Here is a 23,329-nt window from a genome sequence, read left to right as displayed (position 1 = left end):
ACGTTCTGCATTTTCTGCTTTCGGTCGGTTTTGCTTGAAACGGATATAATGTTGTCGCCCTTGGCGGCACCGTATGAGCAGAAAATATTTAGGTAAATCATTGGTTAAAAAATAAATGAAATATATTGAATCTAGAAAAAAAAAAAATCAATTTAAAAAAAATTGTCCTATAAAAAAAAAAAATCACGATAAAATCATGAATCGTTTTTTTTCCCACCACTATGCTGTACTGTATAATATACTGCAAACGTAAAATGACAAAACACTTGATGGAATGCAGAGCTCTTTGGCACAAGCTTACTGATGAACGTTTTCATGTAACTGTAGCTGAACACTGCAGTTTGACGTTTCATGCTTTTCCATGCTTCATAAAGCAAGCAGCCTCAGCTGTGACTGAAACTGTGACTGAAAGCTTAGATTTAGGTGTGAAGTCACTGTACTGTACATTTCTGGCAGTTCCAGAAATGTCTTCTCACTTCCAATGTACAATGCAAACCATAAATGTACGAATGACACCTGTGATACTGTGCTACATTCATCCAGTTAGTCATGTATATCCAAGCGTTTGTCACTTTAAATCTGATGTAAAAAAAACAAAATAAAAAAAAAAAAAACACAGAACACTCCCCTAAGAACTGTTTTATTTGCCAAATTCTGTGGCATACCGAGAGGATGCACATGATACATTACGTCGTGCTATATATGTTTTCAGATGGTAGGAAGCATATATTAGTGAAGTGAAACCGTTCGTTGTATTGTTTGTACAGTCCCACTGTGTAACATATCAGAAGAATAAAGCAGAGTTTGAGTTGCTTTATATCTCACGTACAGTGAATACAGACAAAACATGTTCATCAGCAAAACAAACGGAAACAACAGGTTAAAGCAGAAACGTGCAATCTTGATTCTTGGTCGTCGGTGTGTGTAAATGCAAGTGTGTGTTGCCTCAGTCATCCAAAGCGATGTTACGAAACAGATAGGCCATGGACTCTCCGTTGTGGATGCGCCGGATGGCCTCAGCCAGGATCATACTGACATCCACAGTTTTGATTTTTGGACACTGCAGCTTCTGGACCTCATGAGGTACAGTGTTGGTCACCACCACCTGGAGGTGCAATACGACAGCCTTAGAGCATTTGTTTCAGCCTGTTTCCATGACTATAGGGACTTTGCTGCCCTGAGTCTAGTTTCTCAGGTAGCACTATGGGGCTTCTCCTGAACTTTCTAACTCTAAACATGAGCATTTGATTGGTTGGTCTGCTCAAGGCGGTACGTAACCTGGCAATAATCAATGCATTAAAAATGGCACATGGAAATGATATTATCACATAGCTCTGCATATAATCAAACCCCCAATAAGGTTATATATTTATTTAATGTCAAGACCTCACTCACATTACATAGGATTCCCCAGAATTCAAAGCCATTCCTCACAGTTGCACATTTTGTCAATACAGTGAATGACAGGCTGCATTTAGGGGTGAAAGGTCCCATAAACCAACACAGACAAAGGTATAAGGCATAAGTAAACAGGATAGCACTCTGGTAAGGTTCAGGGCTGTCATCAGGTTTGTGTTTTGAGTAATGTTTTCTTTCTCTGGCTTCATACCTCCCTGAGACATTAATCAAAGCACTAGATAACCATGAAGGACATGCATAAAGTTTTACAGATTGAGCATAAATAAATATGGAGGGAAAACCCCACAATTCTTTGCTTCAGAAAGAAGCAAAGAATTTGTTCAGGAGGAAATTAGCCAACTCAGCATCCTTTTGGGCTCTAAGCTGTCTCCATCTTTGAAATACATCTCCAATATTTACCCGGGGTTTGTAACGTCTCTGGTCACGCAACTGTTAGAAACATGCCGTTTTTTTTAGGTTGGGTAGAATTTATCTCCATTGATCCTGTTTGTTTGTTTCTTTCATGGCTGTACTAACGTTACAGTTGTAGCGTGCTGGGTTTACGTTTTTACAGGTATATCTGGCAACCCGGCCTGGCTGTCAAACTGGGCAGTTGATAACAACATACAGGCTAAAACACAAACAGATATTCCGTCATGGAACGGAAATTTCAAGGAGAAAATACTAGCATTAGCATTGTTGTCAGAAAAGATAGTATTTCAACTTGGCATGTTTCCTTAATATCTGATGACGCATTAGGGTCATTTTTGGATTTATTACAGTAAATACATTACATATTGGAACTTTAACATCAGTGACAATATCCACATATTGATTTTACCTCATCGATAGCAGACTCCTCTATTAGTCTTGGTGCATCTGCAGACAGCAGGCCGTGTGTAGCCATGATGTAGATCTTGTAGGCTCCTCTCTCCTTCAGGATTTCTGCTGCTGCAACAAAGTCCTCCACATCATCTATAATATCGTCCTGAGAAAATGGCAACAGGGTTAGGCATCACACAAGGAAAAAGGATACATATATTTGGATTACTGGAAAACTGAATGTCGTCATTTAGGTTTGTACTTTCTGGGGCAACACATCACGGTGTAAATAATGAAAATCTGACATTTCTGAGAAGGTTTTTTGGAAAGTGGCATGACTAACATGAATCACAAAATTCTCCAGAAATAGAGTACTTGGCCTTGCTGTGATATGTTGTGGTAATCTCCACCTTATGAGAAATGAAGCAGAAGCAATGAACTCACTGAACCCCACAAGATCTGTATAACACCTAACAAATGCCAAATGGAAAAAAATCTGTCGCTCAAATTAGCCCCCCATTAAGTTAATTTAAGGATTAATACTTGAAACCCCCACTTTTTACAGTAGGACATAGGATTACCCAAACATTAAAGCAATTTCTCAGACTGCATTTTTCTAATACAGATGTTTTGTAAGAATGATTCCTAAATTGCTTTAAGTAAATCACATAAAAGTTAGAGGTCTTACAACAATAATGGCGATTCTGCCTCCTACATCTCCAACAACGGTGATAGGTGGCTTCTCCTTCGCCATCATCACTGAAAGACACAGATGAAAGAATGTTGAGTGTTGTCTAGACCTACTCTGTAAAGTGTCCTTAGATAACGTTTGTTATAATTTGACACTATAAATAAAAGTGAATGGAATTCTTGAAGTGAGAAAACATTAAGGGAGATTTGGGGAGAAGGGATTTGGTTTTGAACATCATGCAAGAAAAGCTCTACCCCAGAAAGCTTCCAGCTACCACAGCACCAGTTAAATAACATCAGGCCATTTTAAATTGTTGAGTTATCTGTGGGAGAAATTTGTGCTAAATCCAAATCAAGACTTAAAATGGGTTTACATGGTGCAATTACATGCGGACGCTTTTGGTATAGCGGGTAGATGGATAAGTGGGTGTAGAGCAGAACCTTTTTTGGAACCACAGACCAGGATCGATCATTAGTTGTAATCTAATCAAACACTATTTCTAACAAATTACAATACTGATGTTACAAACATGATAAGTTATCTGGAGCTCAAGTATAGCCCCCAAATTGAAGTCACTCAACTCCAGAGAGAGAGAGAGAGAGAGAGAGAGAGAGAGAGAGAGAGAGAGAGAGAGAGAGAGAGAGAGAGAGAGAGAGAGAGAGAGAGAGAGAGAGAGAAAGAGAGAGAGTGAGGAGAGAAATAAATCTGGCTGGGGAAGAAAAGGGGGGCAATGTCAGTCACTGCCTGCAGTATTTCTTAGCTGGCTTCAACAATGTCTGGGGCAGGGCTGACCTGAAACATGCTGAGAAACTGTGTATGTGTGTGTGTATGTGTGTGTGTGTGTGTGTGTTACTGCAGCAGGGGCATTACTCTGGTCTTAAGCTAGCCATTTTAGGCAGCTTTAAGATAAGACTGAAACTGTGAGTGAAGGTCAGCCCTGCTACTGGGCCTTACTCAGAGCTATTTGGATCTTATAAAGAACAAAACAATAAATATAAAAAGATACCAAGGTATTGGTTATGTTTAACAGTTTAGGGAACTAAACTTTGGCTTACGATTTCTGTGGCTACAGACACATGAGCATCAGATGGCAATGTACCTTGGCATTAATGCTTCTTACAGTCTGATGAGCACACAGCTCCAAACTCAAGCCCTCTAATCTCCCTTCTGAAAATGTAGTTCTCCATGTCACCCAACAAAAGAGCTGAACTTGCGAGCACATTTGTTCTTCATTTGGCCAAGACAAGTTCATAAGTGCTAAGAAGCCTTGACATTACACAACTTGTTTCAAAAGTAAGTTTTCTGTTGGCAGTGGAAACACTGTGAGCAGGCATGTAGCTGTGTTGTGTGTCTTACATGGCAGCTCCAGGCCGGTGTGTCCTATGGTGGTGCGGGACAAGGGGGGAGAGTGTCTTCCATCAGCCATGTCCAACTCTGAATGATGGGCCTCCCCGTGCATCACTGCCAGCCCGAGTCGCAGCCTCTCAGCGTAGGACTGAGCTCTGAGACAGACGAACACATAGACACACAAGAGTCAAAGAAACTGACAAACACAACACATACAAACAAATACGCAGGCACAAAAGAGCAGAAAGAAGTTTGCACAGAAGTTTAAACATACCTACAAAGACAAATATATATAATATATAAAATTGATATGGTATGGTATAACGAAAAGACAAAAGCACAATCATAATGTGATGCTAAAGAAAGAAACTTTCCACCATGACAGTAGGAGAAGTGGTGCACTTGTGTTAAACAGAGAATGCAACTAGAGGACTTAAGGACCCAGGCTTTCTTGTTACCTCTTGGCAGCTGAAGGGGACTTTGCAACAATTACGGCATTCCTGTAGTCTGGGATCTGAGCAAGGAGAAACATTCTTTTCATTGATAAAATATAAAACTGAGATCTTACATAAGAATAAATGTTGTTTAACTATATATTAGTTCCAAAACTCATTCGTTTATGTACAGTAGAACACCATCATTGCTGTGCCTGTGTCCAGTGTAACACAGCCTCACCTCATCCTGGATGTACTGGATGAGAAAAGGGGAAGCTCTCAGGTTGTCAACAGGGAAGCTGAAGAAGCCCTGGATTTCTTTCTGGTGGAGGTCCATGGTGATGATGTGAGTTAGCCCTGCAACACCAAATATATACGCACATGAGTTGGTATGGCTTCAGAACATATTCATGCAGTGGTTTGAAGCACAAAATTACAGAGCTCCCTAGGAAAAAAATACATTTTGGCATGGTATTCAAAATAAGTAAGTAATGTGGTGCGCAAATTAATACATCTCCCGCCCTCTGCCTAACACATAAACTATGCAACAGGACTTGCACACTGTCTAATTTGCACACAACTCTAAGTGGCTCTACTATGTGCAGCTAAAGTTTGGGACAAACATGAAGACTAGCTGAGTCTTTGACAGAGTATAAACCTTACGTCTGAGTGAATACACCAGATAAAACTCTGAACAACTAATCAGTAACGAATAGAGTCCTCGTGGTACAAACCCCTGCAAATCCTGCGAGAACTTTGTTTTGCATGTTCTCACGCCAAAACCAACATGGACGGCAGTCTGCCCTGAATCTTTACATATTACAACTATATGATTCTATCTGCCGACTGTCAGCATCAACTGACCTACACAAACAGTCATAATATGTGACCCTGCTTTAACAGTAGGATTGGGCAACGACAACCGGTTCCAACTTGGTATTGTTTTCAAAATTACGATTCCAATGGAATCTTTTCTTTCTTGGAATCGTTGGAAGATTTGGTTTAAAATCCGATCATCGTTTCCAAATTCATAATGCGCAAGTTTTGGTTTTTGTAGCGGCCAGGGGCTTGTTGTGTTGCAGCCGTGGAGCCCAGTAATGGCGTTTTTCCATTACATGGTACCTGCTCGACTCGCCTCGACTCTACTCGCCTTTTTTGGTTTTCCATTACGAAAAAAAAGTACCTGTTACTGCTAACAGGTACTTTTTTTAGTACCACCTCAGTTGAGGTTCCAAGCGAGCTGAGCCGATACCAAAAGGTGACGTGAAAGCGACAGACGGGGGTGTCCTGAACAAACCCGCCATTTTTAAACAGTTTAGCCAGCTGTGGTTTTTTTTGCTGCCTCCAGCTTCATTTGAAACAAAATGTGTCTTCTGGCTGTGGCAACAACAACACACCTTCACTACGTTCTGTGTGTGTGTCGCGTTAGGTCACGGCAGTTTCTTGCGGTGCCACTATGACGATCAGCCACGCTCGCCTCACGCATGAGGCGGTACTAAATCTGCAATGGAAAAAGGAGGGCGGGACACCGTGGCCAAGTCGAGTTGAGCCGGGCCGAGCCGAGTAGAGCTGGTACTAGCAGTGGAAAAACGCCATAAGTGGCGCTCTAGTATGGTTTTATTTTACATTGAAAAAACCCGGTAAACCTGTAAATCACCATTGAATCAAAATCAAACTTTCCTCTTATTTGTGAAATAAGCATCTGACCTGTTTCAACTCCACCCCTCAAAGATTTGAAATCGAGAATCAATAAGAACCGGAATTGAAAGGAAGAATCAGAATTGAAATCAGAATAGGTAAAATCAAAACGATGCCCAACACCTCTTAACAGGACAGGAAGCTTGTTATATTAGTCTGTTTTTTGTCCGACTTTAAAAAAAAAAAAAAAATGACTAAAGGAAATTACAATACCCAGTCCATACCAGCTTTAGCTAACATGGATGCTAGCAGCTTGCAGACAATGGATCCTCTCTTCCTCATCTTGCACTGCTTGCTGTAAGGAAAGTAGGGAATGACCCCAATGATGTTCTTGGCACAGGACGTCTTCAGGGCATAGGCCATAACCAGCAGCTCCATGATGGCTGTATTGACATCTCTGAGAAACAACGCATTCAATAACAAGAGATTACATCAGACATCACAACCTAGATAAACAGTACTGGTATGAACTCAGTCTGAGCCTATAGTCGGCCACAAAGACGGTACTAAAGGCAGGTACAGGAGGATATGTTGATGAGCTGATGGGGATTGATGAGTCAACAATTGAATGTTCATTAACAAGATAATTATCCCATTAACCACTGTAAATAAAGTAAACACTGTCTGGTAAGAATTCAACTGTTACCATTGTTTTCACATGCCCTGTTATTAGACTACACCTCAACCAGCCTTTCCTCTAAGCCCTAAGCCAAAAATAACCTTGAATGTTTCTGGCTGTTGTGATATCATTGATCAAGTTGCAACAAAAGAAACACATAGCTAAACGTGCCCTAACTATAAAGTTCTTTTCAGCAATAGAATTCTTGCTCACAGGACATTTTTAAATCAATATCCTTTCTGGCTAGAAACTAAAACTCGGTACAGTGGTGGTGAGGTAGACTACCATAATGTCTGTTATTTTGATGACTAGGACAGTTTGACTACTTTAGAAAGATGAAGAGCTGGTGGTGTAACAGCATACTGTATCTAGCCATTGTGGCCTTGACAGCTTGTTCAAACCAGAGATCCCACAATATGATGTCCCCTCCTGTGAGCTCTTGTTATCTTTCAGAGCATTCCTCTTCATCATAGCAAAAACTGGATTAACAAGGACAAACAGAGAAGTCAACTGGCAGAAGTGAAATGGCCATAGTTAGTGTTGTTCTTCCTGTTTTACTTGCTGCAAAGATAAACTATAGCTATATACAGTATATATACTATAGCTAGTATTGCGATAGTCAATAGCCAGGCAGGGAGATACTGGGTTTTTCAGAGCTTTTTGCTGAACAGCTGCCTGCTGTTACTGGAAACGAGATTGATGAGAAGGAACCAAACATTGCATTTATGAGCTGTAAAAGAGGCTGAAAAACTCAGCAGAGTTGGATGACAATTCTCTGATGTGTCATCACATCACACAGTGATATGATCCTTTGTTAATAATATAGAAGATTAAGGCATCAAGAGCATCCTTCTGCAATACCTGGGAATGGTCTGAATGATAAAGATGTCTTGTCCACGGACAGACTCTTTCACGTCCACTCTAGTCTCTGAAAACATAACAAAAACACAATCATTGTGGGTTCAGGTACAAAGTTAAGTGAGATAACACGAAACCATAGCTCATTAAAGGTGGAGTATGCAATTCTAATCCAATAAACTTTTTGTTAAATTTAGCGAATATCTCGGTACGCTAGCTTTCCATTCAGTGTGTGCGCTGAAGAAAAGTAAGGTTTTCATTAGGGGTGTAAAAATTCACCGATACAAATCGGTATCCAGTTGTATTATCACAGATACGACTACATCGATAAACGGACCCCTGGATCGATCTAAATGGACCAAGATTCGGCTGATGGCCCGATATTAAACTTACGAATCGGTTGACTGAAGCTTTGCTGTCAATTCAACAAAGCTGCTGCTGTGTGCGCAATGCCGTTGAAAGAGACGGGTGTATGTTTATGTATGTGCGCAAGGGAGATAAAAGCCTCACCATTTGTGTGATTACGAACTTGGTCATTCATGTTCGGGTGGCAGGGATCAGCCAATAAGCGCCTTTGTTTGGGTTTGCAGAAAAAATATGTGCCGGCTGCTAGGTTTCGTTTTTGTAGTTAGGGTGAAAGGAATACATCTTGGATATTGTGAATTGTACTAGCTGCTCCTGTGAGTCATCCATTCTTGTGTGCGTTCATAAACATGTGAGTGGACTGTATTTTGATGTGTTAAGTTTATATTGACATTTATATATTCTAAGATGTTCAGTTACATTAGCATAAAAGTCAGCTAGCCGCATGCTAACACTCACAACAGTATTAAATTGTGCTCATATACGTACTCACGTAAAACATATGATTATTATTATTGGAGTGCTCACAATGGCTGTGTAACGTGAACCTACGTTAACAGAATTACTGTGTCTAAGATTAGAGCAGCAAGGAGGCTGTTTAATTTAATATGGAGCTGATGAGTTTGTTATTTGGTTATAAGTGGCTAGTTGAAGTTATACTATTAGCATGTCCTAGCTTTACTATTACCTGGTCCCTTTTACAAAATATATATATTTATTTGAAGGTAGGCAATGTTTCTTTTATAGAATTGGCTTATTTTCATTTATAATGGGAAATGTTTACAATAAACAAATATTAACTGTATATATCAGATTGAATGGTATCTCATCGAATCGCACCGAATCGATTCAACATCGAATCAGACTGAAATGTTCCATAATTAAATGTATCGTCCCTGAACCGTATTGTAGCCCATGTATCTAGATACGTATCGGATCGTCTTATAAGGTAGAGATGTACACCCATAGTGTTTATACATAGCCCTAGCTCCGTGAATGGGAAACAAAGTGGCTCGGACCGAGTCACACAACACAATTCCGTTTGTGTACAGGACAGGGGAAAAGCTATGGATGTATAAAGAGAAAGGAAGTGGGAGCAAGAGGGACAGTAAATCTGAAACATGCTAATGTTCTGAAGGAGCACTGAAGGGTGTTGTTCAGGTGTTGAGTTCAAATATCAACAATCTTTCTCCAAAATCGCAGACTTCACCTTTGATCTAACACATTCCTTTATGAAAATGAGGGACCTAAAGATATTCATCAGCCTTACCTGTATTTGGCTCTTGATGAACCAGTGACTTGCCCAACTCCACACCCAAGCGTCTGGGGAAAAAAAACAGTCTGCAGTGTGAAAAACACAAACACACCTTTATGTGTTCCACTAATTCAAGTGTGTAAATGTTCTAGCGTGTACTAGACTATTTTTTTATTGAGACTAGCAGCTTACTGGACCAACTAAACCACAAAAGGGGCTAACACGACTCAAAGAAAATAAAACAATGATCATTTTGATAATCAACTACTTATTTAGGTAATTTATAGAAGTGTAACTATTAGGCAATCAATTGATTAGTCAATTGACAGAATAATAATTTGAAACTATTTTGGTATATCAATTAATCATAATTGTTCCAGCCAAAGCTCCAAACATTATTTTGATCCTTTGGAACTGCTCCTTATCTGTTTTATATCATTGTAAATTGGCTTTTGGACTGTTGGTTGGACAAAACAAGACATTTGAATATATCAACTTGAGCTCTGAGTGATTTGGGAAAAATGTGGAACCCATACATTGAAGCTTTTGTTAAGTTCAGTTGTGTAAATGTGACAAGACTGTAAATCTGTTACCAGGTTCAAAGATGAAAAACGTCAAAACATCCACAAGAAGCACTTGGCACAAACAGACTGAGCTAAATATTAACATTCAGTGCAGAAAAATCCTGTTGCATCAAGTCAAACTCTGAACAAGCCCAGGCATCATGAATACAGCCAACAACCAAACAGTAACATAACAGTGCCAACTATAGATAATGAACTTGATGGAACTTTAAAGCGCAACACAGATGAGTGAGGGCTTGGCTTGGTGACAATGGGAGAGGCTACAGTAAGCAGGGCTCCTGTTAAACAAGACAGGCCTCTCTGACTTACAGCCTCACCCTGTTTAATTATCTTGGCTCCACAATGGCAACATAATCTCCATAATAATGTTATGCAATGTTGACAAACGAGCTCTTTTTCCCTGTGTGAGCGATGCAACACTTGGCTCTCTGACAATTGTGCAGGGCTGCTCCCCTTTTTTAGTAGGCCGACTTATTTGTGTTTGCAGAGACCTGGGTCAGTGCTTTCATTAGGATCACAAACAGAAACGTCCTATTGTTTTTACTTTCATATCATGCAGATGCATCTTACCCTGGTTTCACTAGTTTTTCTGCTAAACCAACAGCCATTTAAATGCCCCATGAATCACTGCCTATTTAAAAATGCCTGGCTGCCTGACACAGTAACATCCTGTGTACAGTATCCATGCCCTGCATACTCCCTTGACAGAGCAGTATTAGCACAGTGAGCTTGTTTCATTACAAAGATTCTCACTGACAGGTATTTTGAATTTCCCACGCAAAAATCCCACATTAAATCACAATCTAAGATGACAAATATTTCATCTTTAATATGGCGTTGTGAATAGTGTCTTTTTACTGGTAATCTGTGATGATACATTAAAGGGGAAATGGTAATTAAGGAAAAATAGGCTTTTCAGATGTAAGGAGCATAACAATGCAAGGCGGCTGATAGATTTAAAATCTATCAGTTTCCAAAGTTTTGTGCCAACATTTAATGTGTTAAAGTTTGATCACTTTCATACCAAGACTGTAACTTCTGATTATTTTTCAGGTTGGAAAATCCACTGAAATAGCAGTTAGGCCATCAAGGGAGACCAACTGCTAAAGGCAGTTTTCGTAGTTTGTGTTTGTGTGTGTGTGTGTGTGTGTAAAAACAATGGGCTACACACCCACCTGCCTCAGGTCACCTGCAGCTATGACTCCCAGGTGTACTGTCAGGGGCATGGCATGTAACAAAGACAGGCCAATCCTCAACATAACAGACATTAAATGAAATTAATCATGATGGTAGTATACACAAACACCACTTACTCTGTGATCATTTTGGCCAGCTCGGTGCAGGCGGTGGTGGAGTTAGCAGAAAAAACACGGTAGCCACTTCTTGAACGATTCATTTTCTTGTAACCATATGACAGCTTTGGAGTTTGAGAAAGAGAGACCAGAGACCTGTGACCCCCAAAACGCCTAATAGGCATGTTGTTTTGGAATCAATGTGGTATTTGTTTTGGTTACGTTTCCCCACAAGAATCAAAATCGTTAGTTTATTACCTGTAGAGCAGTTGCTTTCCACACTAACATCTAGCTAAACTATGGGTGGTTAAGACTTCCACCATGCAGAAGCATCTTTCAGTAAGACAATTTAGAACTTACTGAATCTGTGTAACGCCACACTGTATAACAAACTAAAATGACGAAACGCACATGCTCCACATGTAAAACGAGAGCAACGCTCGCTCTCGTGTTAGCGAGTCAACAACTACCAGCGCCACAAAAACTCCCATCTACCTGTAAATCGACAGCAGATGGAAAGCTTAGCTCTGTGTATCCATGCGGCAACACTGGCGTTTTCTCGTCTTCAGAACATATATATATATATATATATATATATATACACACCGGTTTATGTTACCAAGAAGACGAACAGAAATGTACCAAAACTGTCTTGGGCGCTGCTACAGAGTAATAACTCCCAAACTCCGAAATGTGGCTACTGTAAACTTCGTAGCAATGGATGCAGTCTTAGCAGGGAAAAACACGTTCATTGGGTGGATGGAATAAGGAATTACTTTAAAGAGAACCAATCGGAGACTAGATCGAAACAACAGAGGGCGTGTAAGATATATTTCTGACCAATCAGTGCGTAGGATTTGTATTACATAAAACTAAAGGGCAACGACCAAAAAATGTGGTGGTGGCATGTTTCGTCATAAACATCCACTCAAACAGGCAACGCGGTAATTAGAGCAGCAGGTTAGTAAGGCAATCATTGGGTTTAGGGACTATAAGGTGTCTACAGTGAAGAAAGAAAGAAAGAAAGAAAGAAAGAAAGAAAGATAGATAGATAGATAGATAGATAGATAGATAGATAGATAGATAGATAGATAGATAGATTTAATTTAAAGCATCCTATAACCTGGTCGTGTTTTGTATGTAAAATCTGAATCTACAAAGTAGTCACTACAGTTTATAGATACATGTATTGGAGGAAAATGTAGCCTACAATATCTCCATCTGAAATGTAGTGGAGGAGAAGTGTAAAGTAGCATGAAATTGGAAATACTCAATTAGTGTAAGTGCTTAAGTTGTGCGGAGATAAATAAGCTAATTTCAAAACCACATAGACCTGGAATGCCAACTGGAGTCATGTGCAATCACTCTTTGTAGTAAGTTGAAGAATCCACACAAACACAACCACCTTTTTTATTTTCAGAATAGAAATTAGCAAAAAAATGTGTGTTCAATTTATACAACCTAGGCTATGTTATGGGGACTTAAAAAATAGCATTTGTTTATGAACAATATACAGAAAGTCACAGTAGAAAATGTCATGTAATAAATTAACCCGTTCTCACTAAGAACTCGTAAAATACGGACGTTTGGGCAGTGGCTGTCAGTGTCAGATACGACGCAAAAAGCACCCTTCAGCGTGTGTGTAGAACGCACCGGGGAGAGCAGCAGCTACACAGCATTTGAAGATGACGTAGCATTAAGAGCGACAACGTAGCGAGTAGTATGACAGCCCGAAAATCCACATAGTGAGGTTGGTTGGGGTGGTGGATGGGTCAAACAACACAGGACTTTCACCCAGGAGATCGTGTCCCGCGTGTCACGTTTTCTAAACCCAACCGTCCCGTTCTTCTTTTCCTAAACCCAACCGTCCCGTTCTTCTTTTCCTAAACCCAACCGTCCCGTTCTTGTCCCGCGTGTCATGGAAACGTAAGCCCACCCACGACCTTTTCCTTAACCTAACTGCGTCAAAAGTGACACCAATAGTCCCGACCACACGCGTTTAGATCAAGCGCGTTTAGATATAACAACGCCAAAGGCACCTGACCAAGCATCCGTATTTTACGAGATGGGAGTGAGAATGTGTTGAATAAATCAGTGGAACATGTAATAAAAAGTGTCCTGTCTTGAATTCCATGTTAATGTGATATTGTAACTTTAACCAATGACAGTTAACTGTATCTGGGTACAACAAATTAAACTGAGGACATACATTTGACTAATAACTATCTTATAGCAAAATTAGTGTACAACAGTTGTGACACTAACATCAGTTAAAAAAAAGTTGTTTCTGTATAATCTATAGAATATGGACACCCACGTAATGGCTTGTATCATTTGCAGTACAAAAGTGCTCTCTGTACAGTGGATTCACAGTCAGTAAAATATAGTTTTACTTCTATTTTAATTAAAAAAAAATTCTAATTGAAAAACAAGTGGCTGAATCTAGCATGTGTGAAGCCATTAATATGGTAAATGCTACAGGGTTTTCAAAAGCTTGAGCTGCACCATAACTTTATTGTGAACTACTTGAAGATACATCTTTTCTTAGTTGTTCCTCGATTTCTTTCACCCTGGCACCACAAATAATGGTGTCCCTTGGTGTGAACAGGACTAATTGGTGCAACAGTGATCCTGCATGTCTTCCAGTTTTGGCTTGGTCAATGACCACACCTAAGACACCGCACACACACCCTTTTCTGCATACCATTTCTTAGGTGACACTCCAGCAATTGCAGCACTTTTAAATCCCCATTCAGACTGTGCCATGAGGTGTCTACTGGGATCTATATGGGTCAGCTTTGTGCAGCTGGTTTAGGAAATTATTGCAGCTTTTAAACACTGTCTGCAGGTTAATGTATTTTTGGTACTTTGTGCACCACACACACAATACATGCCTGCATACACCCAGACACTCCTAACATTACTCATTTGTTTGGCTGTTGTGGCAACTGCTTACCGCCCTCCATTTTGTTTAGTTATTTTACAATAACCTGCATGTAACACCCTACAACCATTGATCTTTTTACTTCCTGTTTCCTTGGTTTCCTTCCTCGTTTAAGCGGTCAACTATGTTGTTTCCCGATTTCATGCTTTAAAAGATGGCATTAAATTGCGGGTGATACAGTTTTCAGCTTTTCAGCACCTTTTCTTTTAGCAGATCCAAGATGACCTGCCTCTCTTGGCTCTCCAGCTCAAATCTCCGTTCCCTCTCTTTTCTCTCAGCTCCCAGACGTTCCCTCTCCAGAGCGATCTTACCTGAGAATGAAAAAAAATGAAAAAAAAAAGCTATAATTCAATACCCCTTGAGGATGATGACATCGTTTTCAACTAACATTTATAACTGCACAAGTCTCTTATATTTTCATGAATGACTCCACTGATACATATTCATTCCTAAAGTGTATTGGTTACTATTACATTGTCTTACTGTAGCTTGGTTCCAGACCTCTGAATTGCTGCCCACAGCTCATATTTTTTAAATGAAATGGAAATTCAGAATGATTATCAGGCTAACATTTATTCAAACGTCATTAGAATTTTTTCTAAGATAAAAAATAAACAAGGTTTTTTAGAGCCAGATTAATTACAATTGATATCATAATAACTTAATCTGAAACACTTGTGGCAAATGCTACATTACAAGCATCCTGTCAAGTAACATTTGTGTTTTTTTAATTGTGGCTCAATCTATCTAATGAAAATCCACTTTGAAATATAAAAAATAACCACACAAAAGGAAAACTATTACACAGGGTTGAATTTAAAATCACACTACTCTCTAAATGTCTTACTCCTTTGAATCTCCAGCTCTTCCCGGCGCAGGGCAAGTTCCTCCTCTCGTAGCCGTTGCTCCGCCTCTGAGCGTTTCTCCAGGAAGCTGAGAATCTCAGAGTAGGTCTGGCAGCAGCACTGGCAGGGCTGCTTGGCCATGGGCGCCGCTGAAAGCTGTGCCATTTCCTCACGGTCTTCCTCTGGTTCTGCTGTGACAGTAATTATGTAAAAAAGGTACCTATTTCTGAAGGGAACAGTCAGATACAGAGCAACATGGCAGGCTGGAAAGTTTTCATTGCTGAAGGGCACTTGCTTACATATAGACACTTGAACTGGAGAGTTGGGGTAGAGGGATTTAAACTATGCTCCACCAAAGTCTGCATTTTTAGTAGGAAACACTCCCCTGTAGACTTCTATATTTCAAGACACATTGGCATAATGTTTCACACTTAAAAGACAGGTTTTGGATGGCATATTGTTTACATTTGTTTTACTACTTAATTTATTTATTCTGATCAGTGGAAACCACACACTATAGATGACATGATGGGAATTTATGTTAAAAGTACAATAAACAAAGAGCCAACCTTTCTACCAATTAAGTCATCATTCGAATAATGTTAACAGCCTGCTGTTTTACTAAATATTAATCATGCTACTCGATGGACTGCATCATCAGTATCTTAAAGTGCCAGGAATTAAAACATGATGCAGTATTTGTGACACCAGTGTGGTTCACAGCCCTAATTCTTGGCAGTGTCTTTCACTACATGCAAATACTTATTGTCATATTTAAACAAGATATGATTTGCCTCTCAGCCAGATGAAATGATTGAGAGGGAATAATGAATACATTTTCTTTTAACTACCAGTGACAGAGTCTTGTCCTGTCTACTATTGTGTCAGTTTTTACCTGCAGTGGGTTGTGTGATGGTGATGTTGGGTTTGTCCTGCTCTGGTAGACTTAGTTCTTCTATGGCTCGCTTTCTCAGTTCATCATCCTAAAAAAGATAAGACAAGATTAAAATATAACTTCTACAACAATAAGAACAAAGAAAATGAGAATTATGAACGACAGCAGCAACTGTTACCAACAATAGCAGTAGCAGTTGGTATAGTGATAGCAACTACTAGAGTACTAGAGTAGTTGTAGCAGCAGTAATAGTGTTAGTGGTACTGTATGTGCAGATCTGGCATCAAAGTTAACTTCTTCCACCAAGAGGAAGACATGGGAAGTGGCCAGATAGTTACAGAGAACACAAACATATCTGCTGACTTGGATGTCTAATTTCTCTGGCTAGTCTCAGTTCCAATAAAGTGTTATCCTATTGCCATCAGAGACAGACGCAAGGCCCATCTCCTGTAGTTGTAATGAGATAATGGGTATCCTAGTCTATATCGATGACGTTTCATTAATAAGTGCCGGACAGAGCAACAGTGTCTCTGCAAAATAGCCTTTGGTGGAACATGTGTACGTTCAAAGGTTGTTTTAGTCGTGCAACAGAAAACTCAGATTTGACAGATAGTCTAGCTAGCTGTCTGGATTTACCCTGCAGAGATCTGAGGAGCAGTTAACCATAGTCCTCATGAATCCACTGGAGTTTCAAAATGACTAACACAAAAAAAGCGGAAGGTGACGGACATCCGGCCAAAATGAGGGACATCTGGCGGAATTTCCGGCGGCACCTGAACAATCCCGGAAATGAAACGTCGTCCATATAGACAATGGGTATCCTGGCCCTAATAACAAAGTGTGGATTGAGTTTAAAATGTATAAATCTAAAAAAGAATGTGCAAAGCCAGCTAAAAACATATTGTGCAGTATATTTCCTTTCAGACTCTACCATTGGTTCCCAGGGGGTCACAAAATAAATACCAAGGGTCAAGAGATGATTAATGAGACAGAAAAGAATTTTCTCTAAACATGCTTTTTTTCAACTCCTAGACGTATGCAACCAATGACAAGGGGCTGAAAATGTACACTTCTTTATTTTAAGGGGACATAACATTAAAAGGTTTGGAACCACTTAACTATACATACTGTAGTCTGTGGTTTAAATATTGCCAGTCTTTGAAATCAGAACAACTGCTTAGCTCAGTTGTGATGAATTATACACTTTAATGTAATTCTGGCCAAGAACAATGTTTGTAACTCAGAAGTATTGCTGTTGACAGAATTAAGAAATTGCAGCATGAAGCTGTGTGATGGAAGCTATAACTTTAAGCTTGATCTGCCCCTCTAAACCAGCTCAGGGGCACTAAAACACCCTCTACATTTCTTGCGCTAGTGGTGTCAGATAAGTTTACCTATACTTATCTGCTAACACAACACCCACCTGGTACTTTGTGTTTTCCCCGCTGGCTAGAAGCCCCTTCTCAGCCTCCAGCTCCAAAACCTCATGGAGCAGATCTTCCTTTTGGGCGTACAACCTCTCTGTTCCAAATCTGAGTACACCAAAAGCACACACCCATTAAACTTACATTTCTTTTTTAGTAAGGCCCAGCACATCTCCAAGTCACAACACATCCAGTTATTTCCTCAGGAAAGAGTACAGTTTGCTCCTAGTGACTGAACCAACCTGCGCAGACTGGGAAAGTCTTGTTTCTTGTAGTAGTCCAGCAAAAGCATGGTCCTCTCCCTGCACCTCCTGGCATCCACCTCAAAGTTTTCATCTTGAAGGGCTGCAGTGATGATCTCCCCCACACGGGCCCAGATCCGTCCTGATGAAGATTAATGAATTCACACATGAGAAAATACAGCATGGAGAAAATAGGCCATTGACTTTGTAGCTCATGAATACACAAGCATGTCTATGTGATATGTCTTTTATACTAAGCATGTTCTCTGTGTCTGTTATGTGATGGATTTCTTCTTGTATGATTTTTGAATGCCTTTACAAAAAGGCAGCTCAACAAAGAACCCCCTATATTTATATATATATATATATATATATATATATATATATATAATAAATTGCATAGTTGCTATTAATGTTTAAGATAGATATATTTTTGCTGGATTAAATGTCATTATAGCACCAACTAAGAATATTTTGACATGTCCACATTTGTAATGCAGCTCTCTGCATCTAAACGGTTTTTAGTGTTTTCAGATGGATTATTCCTTTGGAAACTGGACTAACCTGGCTCTTTGGAGGCAAAGGGGTTCTGGGCGATAACCTCCCTCAGAAGGATGATGTCATGCCGTGCCGAAAAACGCACCTGACGCTTTCGTGGGGTTGTGGAGGGGCCGGCAAGAGAAAAACCTGAAGTAGGGAATAGAATAGGACAGAATAAAATAGAATAGATACAGCCTAGATATACACAGTGAGGTGATATACTGAGTAGGGAATCCATTGTTCACACTGAGGGTCTGTTTCAGAATTGCTCTGACCTCTAACCCTTTCTTGAAAAAGTAAACAAATAAATGATCCCATTGAGATGGAATAGATACCAAGTCCAACTTGAACATATGTTAGTGGAATTGCTGAACCCACTATTACCTAGGAAACCCACTGTTATCATTGGACCAAAACTATTATACTTCCTGGCATAAGACTGCACGTGGCATTAAACTGATCTATCATAGATGAGCATGGGAGCTTTAAAAACTCTACTCTACTCTACTTATGTAATTACATAGTATTACCATGCATTGAACTAACAAGCCAGTGTATGTGTGTACGGTGTTGTATCAGTACTTGCACTCTGTGCAATGACAATAAAGTTTAATCTAATGTAATATATGCAATGATGGGGAATAAATAAGGCCTGTGTAAGTGATGGCAGCATTTTGTCAGTTGCAGAACTGCTATCTGACAGATGACAGGAGCTCTGTCACTGCTGTGCTCCACTGTGTACAAGTGCAAGCAGCCGGTAGCCTGCAGCTATACACAGAAACGAGACAAATAACCTGTAAAGCACTGATAACCCTACACACTGAGGCTGCAGCACGTTCATTGCCGAACCACGCGTCAGAGGAGGAGGAGCATTTGCGCACGAATCGAGAGAAGCACCAAACGCCTTTCAGGAGATGTTAATATAAGTGGTTGAAAGTCGCGTTACGTGTAGGTGGTAATGTATCTCACCGTTGTTGATCGGCACTTCCACCACTACCCGTTCCATGTTTCTGTTTGGTGCATCCGGGAACCGCCTGACGCGCACTGCACACGTCCAGTCACCAGTACAGGTTTCCTACTGACGTGTAGTTTAACTTGGCTGGGAATCTGGCAAAACGGAGGTAATGCTGTTCACTTTCAGTTGCACTTACTCTACATGACCACAAGATGGAGCCAAATAACTGCTGTGCAACGATCCAGAAGAAGATGGAATACCACGATGTGAAGATAACTACTAGGCCTAGCACTCAGAGAAAATAATATATCTCCTACAGCCACCAGGATATGGACAAATGGGCATTAGTTACTCTGTTTTTTTGTTCCAAATGTTTGTACAATATAAACTACAAATACAAGAAATAAACAGTTTAATACATTTCAATATTTTGCAAAAAGTAAAGGAAATAGTACATAATGTGCTAAAATGAGTTATTCAATTGCAGTAAGGCAAGATTGCAGTAACGTCCCTCAAAACACGCTGAAAATAAAAGAGAATATGCAATTAAGAAGTGGCTAAAGACTTGAGACTAATTTCTAAGATTAACATTAGATACTACTTTTTTGTTTAATTTCCCTGCAAGTTAACATACCAGTGTACAACTGGAACGGACTGAAACCAAATGCTAACTAGAAGTTAGGAAATCAAAATGTTGTATTGGAAATGGTTGGTATTAAGGGTTACACAGTTTGTAGTTAATACACAAATGTGCCTCAGTATGTATTTATCACCCCAAGGTTCAAATTGTCTTAAAAGATTCAAACTCTGAGAAAAAAAAAAAATCATATATAGGCCTATTTGAATATGCTTGTGTGTGTGTGTGTGTGTGTGTGTGTGTGTGTGTGTGTGTGTGTGTGTGTGTGTGTGTGTGTATTTGAAAGATAGAAGAAAAATAAAACAGGAAAGATATCCCTGGGAGAGTCCAATATCTAGGAAACATTTGCTGCCAGGTACCAAGTCAATTTAATGTATATAGCTCAAAATCACGATCTGTCCTGTGAGTCAAATGTGTGCTTCTCCCCCAACCCTGACCTGCCGCCGCATCTCTCCTGCCATTTTAGAGTTTTGCTTACAGCAGTGCTTGTCTTCTTACCAGCTCCTTTCATCCCCTTTTCTTTTGCCTTTAAAAATGTACCTCCTGATTTCTAGGGTCAATGTGATTTTCAAAGACAGAACCGATGTTAAAACTTAAGTACGTTTGGACAATTCACTACCTGTATGTGCAAATTAAAAGCATGTGAGGTCTTGGGAACAGTGTTAAGCATTAACTGACCACTAGGTGTCCCCCAGTTAAATGTGATGAACTTCTCAGCCTCCCATCAAAATGGACTTAATCCGTGGCCTGTGATACCATTAACTTCATCCCTTTATTCTTTGCAAATCAATGGGGAATAAATACTTTTATCTCTCCATCCTTCATGCAATTACCAAGACGTTAATGGAATACTGCCCAGCTTGTCCACTGTAGTGCAGTATGCATTTGTGTGTAGTTCACATTACAAACAAAAAATCCCATGACTATCTATGGATGCCTGTCTTTTTTTATAATTTTTTTGTTGCATTTTAGGCCTTTATAGGACAGCTTAGACATGAAAGGAGACAAAAAGGGGGAATGACATACAGCAAAGGGCCACAGGTCCTGCAGCGAGGACTGAGCCTCTGAACATGAGGCGCACGCTCTACCAGGCAAGCTACCCAGGCGCCCCAACTTCTGGATGAATATTAATTTGCAAAACAAGGACACACATAATTAATCAACATACGGTTGCTTCTGACTGCTGTGAATGGTTTGCACGCTAATAAATATGAGGATGTTTTTATAGTAATTGAGAAGCTTGTTAGCGGCTGAAAGTTGTGTTAGATTCACGTTAATAAAACTGTACTGACTTTGGTGATCATTACATGCAACAAAATTAGAAAGCACTTTGTAGTTCTACAACATTTAGTTGTTTACAATAATTCATAACCTCTACCATATCCCTAACGTGTCCTTTGCTTTGGCTAAAAATGACTTTAATTGTAAGTAATTTTATCTTCTGTGCTGCAATTACTTGTTGTTTCTAAGGTGATTCTGCAACCATTCAATGTTAAAAATATCCAGTTAACCCTTTCAGACTTCAGAGCAACTTTGAAATTAAATGGAGTTGCTGCACTGTATCATTGTTTTTTTTCTTGAATTCTGGACTGGCAAATACTTAGAATCTTCTCTTTATTGAACATCTGTTTTTGAGGTTAAAAAACCCCACTGTTATGATAACAGTCTAGGTCTTTTATGGGAGTAGGTGGTTAGCCTTTTAGGTGGCTGCAGTTTGTGGTGCTGCTGAATTGTATTACGTTACAATGACAGGTGTTTCTATTATTTTGTGCACCCATTTATTTATTTAGCCAGGCCAGTGTTGACACATGACACACAAGGGTGTGTGTTTGTGGATGCTGATTTAACCCAGTACAGCAGATTTATGGAGGAGATTCAGATTGAGATTGATTCCGGAAGGAGGAAGACGGAAGTGAGCATGCTGGATGCTGACACTGGATAAGCCTGGAAAACTCTATTGCAGAGAAAGACTGTTTATGATTGAAAAGATGTTTTCTTGTTTTTCCATAACACAACTTTTGTAAATACACCTTTTAAAACCTGAACGACGATGGGCGGAGCTTGCCCAGTGATGACAAAGAAGGAGGAGAGGATGCCGGAGGGCGGACGCGGAGCAGCGGCCTCCTGGCAGCAGGAGAGATCGAGGCCAGCAGCCATCTTTCGACCGCGAATTGAAACAGAGGCTGGGTGAGTCAGTTTAACACAGGACAACCCCTCTAGAAGTACGAAAGACATACACTCATCCAGGGCAGCTTAGGTCTCACTTTCACGTTAAATGCACACACGCAGGCAGAGGAGACAATATAATTAATATATTAAATTACGAGGTTAGGTTAGCCTTCTGTATGTGTGTTCTTTGTGGTACAAGCCTATGTTAGCCTAGCCTTGTAACACCCACAAATACTTGCTGGACAAATGTGTGCTTTTGCTCTACTTCGTAGTTCCTCCTGCAGTGCTTATCTGTTTATGAGACAGTCAGGCAGGGCTGTAGTACTTGAGTCCGGACTTGAAGCGCTTGAGGACTTGTCTCGGACTCTGACATTGGACTCATCAATTGGCCAAATATTATAGTTGGTCTCGACCGAGTCCAGCACTATATGCTTTTGTTCTAAAAACAAAACCATTGATGAAGCGCACTCGTTCAGGTATTAGTTTAATTCAAAATCCATCTAACAGGCATTGAGATTGGTCGCCTGGTATACACCTGGCTGCATCATATACAGTAGGCTACCTCAATCATCAGGTATCAATCATTTTCATTTTGGCACGCCACAGACACATCAGCGAGCACTGTGTACTATGAATCTTCAGAACAAGTCATTTTTGATTATTACAAATAATAAAGCAAAATTATCATCATAAAGTAGAATATATACTGTCTCTCACATCACATAAATTATGAACAGGTAAGTGAGTGGTCTTGAAGAGGATTCTTTTTTTTCTGTCTCAGTATTGACTGTCTCTCATTTGGACTCGGTCTTAAATTGGACTTGAATAAACAAAATGACCTTCAGTTCTTTTATCATGAGTGAAAGGGGCAAAACTAGGAGTCACATTATTCCTTTGTCTGTTGAGCAATCACCTATATACAGTCACATATAATAAAGAAGCACAAGGTGAAAAATAAATAACCAAGACAGAAATGTGAAAAGGACGATGTTTCTAAGGATAAGAGTCTTCTGGTCATATTTCCTACTCACACACTTACACTCTGTCATTGCTACTTTGGCATTTTTCTGAGCAAACACACATTTGCATGACATTGCTGTTGACATATTGAGAGGGAGATAAGCAAAGAAGCAGACCCAGGACCTGGCAACCTGCTACATTGTAATCATTTGATTATTTGGTAAGAAATGCCTGGGGAGTGTTTTGAGGACACATTTGGAGGGAGAGAGGAATGAAAGTGAGAGAAAGCGTGAAGGGAAGATTGACTGGGGCATGAGTCAGAGTTGTTTTTTTAAAGAGAGGAAATCAGCTTTGTTT

The 23,329-nt window shown here is 39.9% G+C and overlaps 2 protein-coding genes across 6 annotated transcripts; both read right to left on the bottom strand.

Annotated features, from left to right (window-relative positions):
• Positions 1 to 621: 621 nt before the first annotated feature.
• LOC116042740 (phosphoribosyl pyrophosphate synthase-associated protein 1-like) lies at positions 622 to 12,115 on the bottom strand. Of its 4 annotated transcripts, none has more exons than XM_031289076.2 (11): positions 11,857 to 12,115; positions 11,383 to 11,486; positions 9,501 to 9,553; positions 7,871 to 7,937; positions 6,615 to 6,787; positions 4,934 to 5,049; positions 4,717 to 4,772; positions 4,268 to 4,413; positions 2,909 to 2,979; positions 2,240 to 2,386; positions 622 to 1,105 (listed from the first exon to the last, which is right to left on the bottom strand). In XM_031289076.2, the coding sequence occupies exons 2-11, from the start codon at positions 11,463 to 11,465 to the stop codon at positions 947 to 949; spliced, it is 1,071 nt and encodes a 356-aa protein (XP_031144936.1). In that variant the 5' UTR covers positions 11,466 to 11,486; positions 11,857 to 12,115; the 3' UTR covers positions 622 to 946. The 4 variants fall into 4 exon arrangements, with proteins under 4 accessions (XP_031144936.1, XP_035856653.1, XP_031144938.1 ...); XM_036000760.1 differs by having other exon boundaries at positions 12,004 to 12,087; XM_031289078.1 differs by lacking the exon at positions 11,857 to 12,115 and adding an exon at positions 11,245 to 11,282 and having other exon boundaries at positions 11,383 to 11,522.
• A 1,272-nt stretch (positions 12,116 to 13,387) lies between these two features.
• Positions 13,388 to 19,397, bottom strand: si:dkey-45d16.4 (trichohyalin). Of its 2 annotated transcripts, none has more exons than XM_031289592.2 (7): positions 19,221 to 19,397; positions 18,276 to 18,398; positions 17,712 to 17,853; positions 17,469 to 17,577; positions 16,046 to 16,133; positions 15,153 to 15,341; positions 13,388 to 14,616 (listed from the first exon to the last, which is right to left on the bottom strand). In XM_031289592.2, the coding sequence occupies exons 1-7, from the start codon at positions 19,255 to 19,257 to the stop codon at positions 14,489 to 14,491; spliced, it is 816 nt and encodes a 271-aa protein (XP_031145452.1). In that variant the 5' UTR covers positions 19,258 to 19,397; the 3' UTR covers positions 13,388 to 14,488. The 2 variants fall into 2 exon arrangements, with proteins under 2 accessions (XP_031145452.1, XP_031145453.1); XM_031289593.2 differs by having other exon boundaries at positions 15,153 to 15,338; positions 19,221 to 19,395.
• Positions 19,398 to 23,329: the final 3,932 nt, after the last annotated feature.

The sequence above is a fragment of the Sander lucioperca genome, chromosome 4 (assembly GCF_008315115.2).
Source record: "Sander lucioperca isolate FBNREF2018 chromosome 4, SLUC_FBN_1.2, whole genome shotgun sequence".
NCBI lineage: Eukaryota > Metazoa > Chordata > Actinopteri > Perciformes > Percidae > Sander > Sander lucioperca.
The sequence above is the reverse complement of the archived record's forward strand: the minus strand, read 5'-3'. Positions and strand labels throughout refer to the sequence as shown.

Bases quoted from the DNA above. Each gene is read 5' to 3' on its own strand.
- LOC116042740 (XM_031289074.2), bottom strand. From the start codon at position 11,546: ATGCCTATTAGGCGTTTTGGGGGTCACAGGTCTCTGGTCTCTCTTTCT. The intron at 5,050-6,614 runs GTATGGACTGGG...TTGGTGTTGCAG, and splicing joins ATCCATGTTAGCTAAAGCTG to GGCTAACTCACATCATCACC. The intron at 2,980-4,267 runs GTAAGACACACA...TGTGTCTTTCAG, and splicing joins CACCGGCCTGGAGCTGCCAT to TGATGATGGCGAAGGAGAAG.
- si:dkey-45d16.4 (XM_031289592.2), bottom strand. From the start codon at position 19,257: ATGGAACGGGTAGTGGTGGAAGTGCCGATCAACAACG. The intron at 16,134-17,468 runs GTGGGTGTTGTG...TATCTTTTTTAG, and splicing joins GGGAAAACACAAAGTACCAG to GATGATGAACTGAGAAAGCG. The intron at 14,617-15,152 runs GTAAGACATTTA...TTTCATTCTCAG, and splicing joins AGAGCTGGAGATTCAAAGGA to GTAAGATCGCTCTGGAGAGG.